The sequence below is a fragment of the Emiliania huxleyi genome, assembly GCF_000372725.1.
Source record: "Emiliania huxleyi CCMP1516 unplaced genomic scaffold EMIHUscaffold_5034, whole genome shotgun sequence".
Taxonomy (NCBI): Eukaryota; Haptophyta; order Isochrysidales; family Noelaerhabdaceae; genus Emiliania; species Emiliania huxleyi.
In genome coordinates this window covers 1-1,631 of record NW_005198219.1, presented here as the reverse complement: position 1 = coordinate 1,631, position 1,631 = coordinate 1, and the positions used below count along the sequence as shown (strand labels likewise).

Below are 1,631 nucleotides of genomic sequence, written 5' to 3'. Positions count from 1 at the left end.
GTCGGGCGTGTGCGAAAAAGAGCGCAAATCGGAGCTCAACTCGCGCGCGGCTGGGAAAGGGGTGTGGCACCCCTCCGAAGGCGCCTCGCGAGGAGCTGCTGCTGCCTCCAAACGCGCTCGGGCAGCACGTCGGCGCGCCTGCGGGGTTGGGGAGGTGAAACTATGCTTGCTGGCACGCGCATCCCGCACCACCCCCACGTCCGCGCGCACCATGCCGCCATCCCACCTCACAGCCAAGCGCCATCGCCGTCGGACGCGGCGACGCCGAGCGGTGGCCTCGCAGACGACGAGCGCGATGAGGCCGCCGCGCCGCCGGGGTGGCCGGCGCGTGCCAGCCGCTGGCCCGTCCAGCGTGGCGGGACCGGCTCGCCCATCCTGGCCCGCGCGCTTGCCGACGCGAGAAGATCGCGCGAGAGGGCAAAATGTGGGCAAAATGGCGTGTTTGCCCACCCTTCACGGCGACTTCACGTCGGAACGAGTCGGATCGACGACTCCCCGCCTGCACCAGCGTGTGCGCCTTGCAATTCTATACAGAATCGACACGTGGTACGTCTTCTCAATCGCTCGTGGAGAGGAGCTACGGCCATTCCTAAGTAGTGTTCAACGACGTTGAACAATGTTCAACGTCGTTGAACACGGTCCAGTAACCGTTGGTTGGTGAACAGTCTGTCTGTGTCTAGGTTAGAGAGCAAAAGGGATAGAGGGAAGAAGGGAGGGAGGGGCGTTTCGTTCTAAATTGATGAGAGGACTAGCACTTCACCGCCCGCACACTGCCGCCCATCCCTCCAAACGGGCTTCTTGGGTGGAAAGAGATGCCACCGGCGTGTTTCCGGTTACTCAAAACGGTCTGGTATGGGTGGACGCCCCGGGGCGAGACAACTCTGTGTGCGCATCCCTTGCCACTAGTGCGCCATCCCTGGCCACTCCAGAATCTTAGCGGCAGTCACCCTATCCGGAGTCCGAGCCCTGCGTTATGCTGCTGCTCGCATCATGCGTGGGCCTCGCCTGGTCCTGGTCGACGCGCACCGTCGGCGGTGTGCGCACGCGAAGCGCTCCGGCCGTCGCGGCCGCGGCAGCAGGACTCGCCGCTGACGCTGCGATGGCGGCCGACGCCACTGACACTGCCGAGTATCTCTGGCGCGGTGAGGTGCCTCTCCCTGGCGCCGACTGTCAAGAGCGGCTGGTTGGCGCGTCGCCAGGCGTCGCGCTCCGCGTGCTTCGATGGTCGCCCACCGACTCTGCCGCCGCCGGCCGCCGGCCGCTGGTCTTTGTCGCAGGGTGGGGCAGTGTCTTTGAGGGATGGCGGCCGCTGCTAACGACGTGGGCGTCTCGCCGGCCGATCATCTACATCGAGACGCGCGAGAAGAAGTCCGCCGAGTTTGACTTTCGGCCAAACGTCGCCGACTTTGCGATGGCGCGGCATGCTGACGACATCGCCGCTGTGCTCGCGGCGATCGGCGTCGCACCTTCCTCGGTCGACTGGTTCTCGTCGTCGCTCGGCGCGACCCTGCTGCTCGACGGCTTCCAGCGCGGCGCACTCGACGGCCGCGCGTCAGTCATGCTCGCGCCCAACCCCGCCTTCCAGTTTCCGCTCTGGGCGAGGCCGCTGCTGCGGCTCCCTCTGCCTCGGC

At 66.3% G+C, this 1,631-nt stretch overlaps 1 protein-coding gene across 1 annotated transcript; it reads left to right on the top strand.

Moving 5' to 3' along the window:
* Positions 1-973: 973 nt before the first annotated feature.
* On the top strand, positions 974-1,584 carry EMIHUDRAFT_124372 (hypothetical protein; the record flags this gene model as incomplete). The annotated part of the gene is made up of 1 exon (XM_005766620.1): positions 974-1,584. A coding segment is annotated over one exon (611 nt), but the record flags the coding sequence as incomplete, so codon positions are not given.
* Positions 1,585-1,631: the final 47 nt, after the last annotated feature.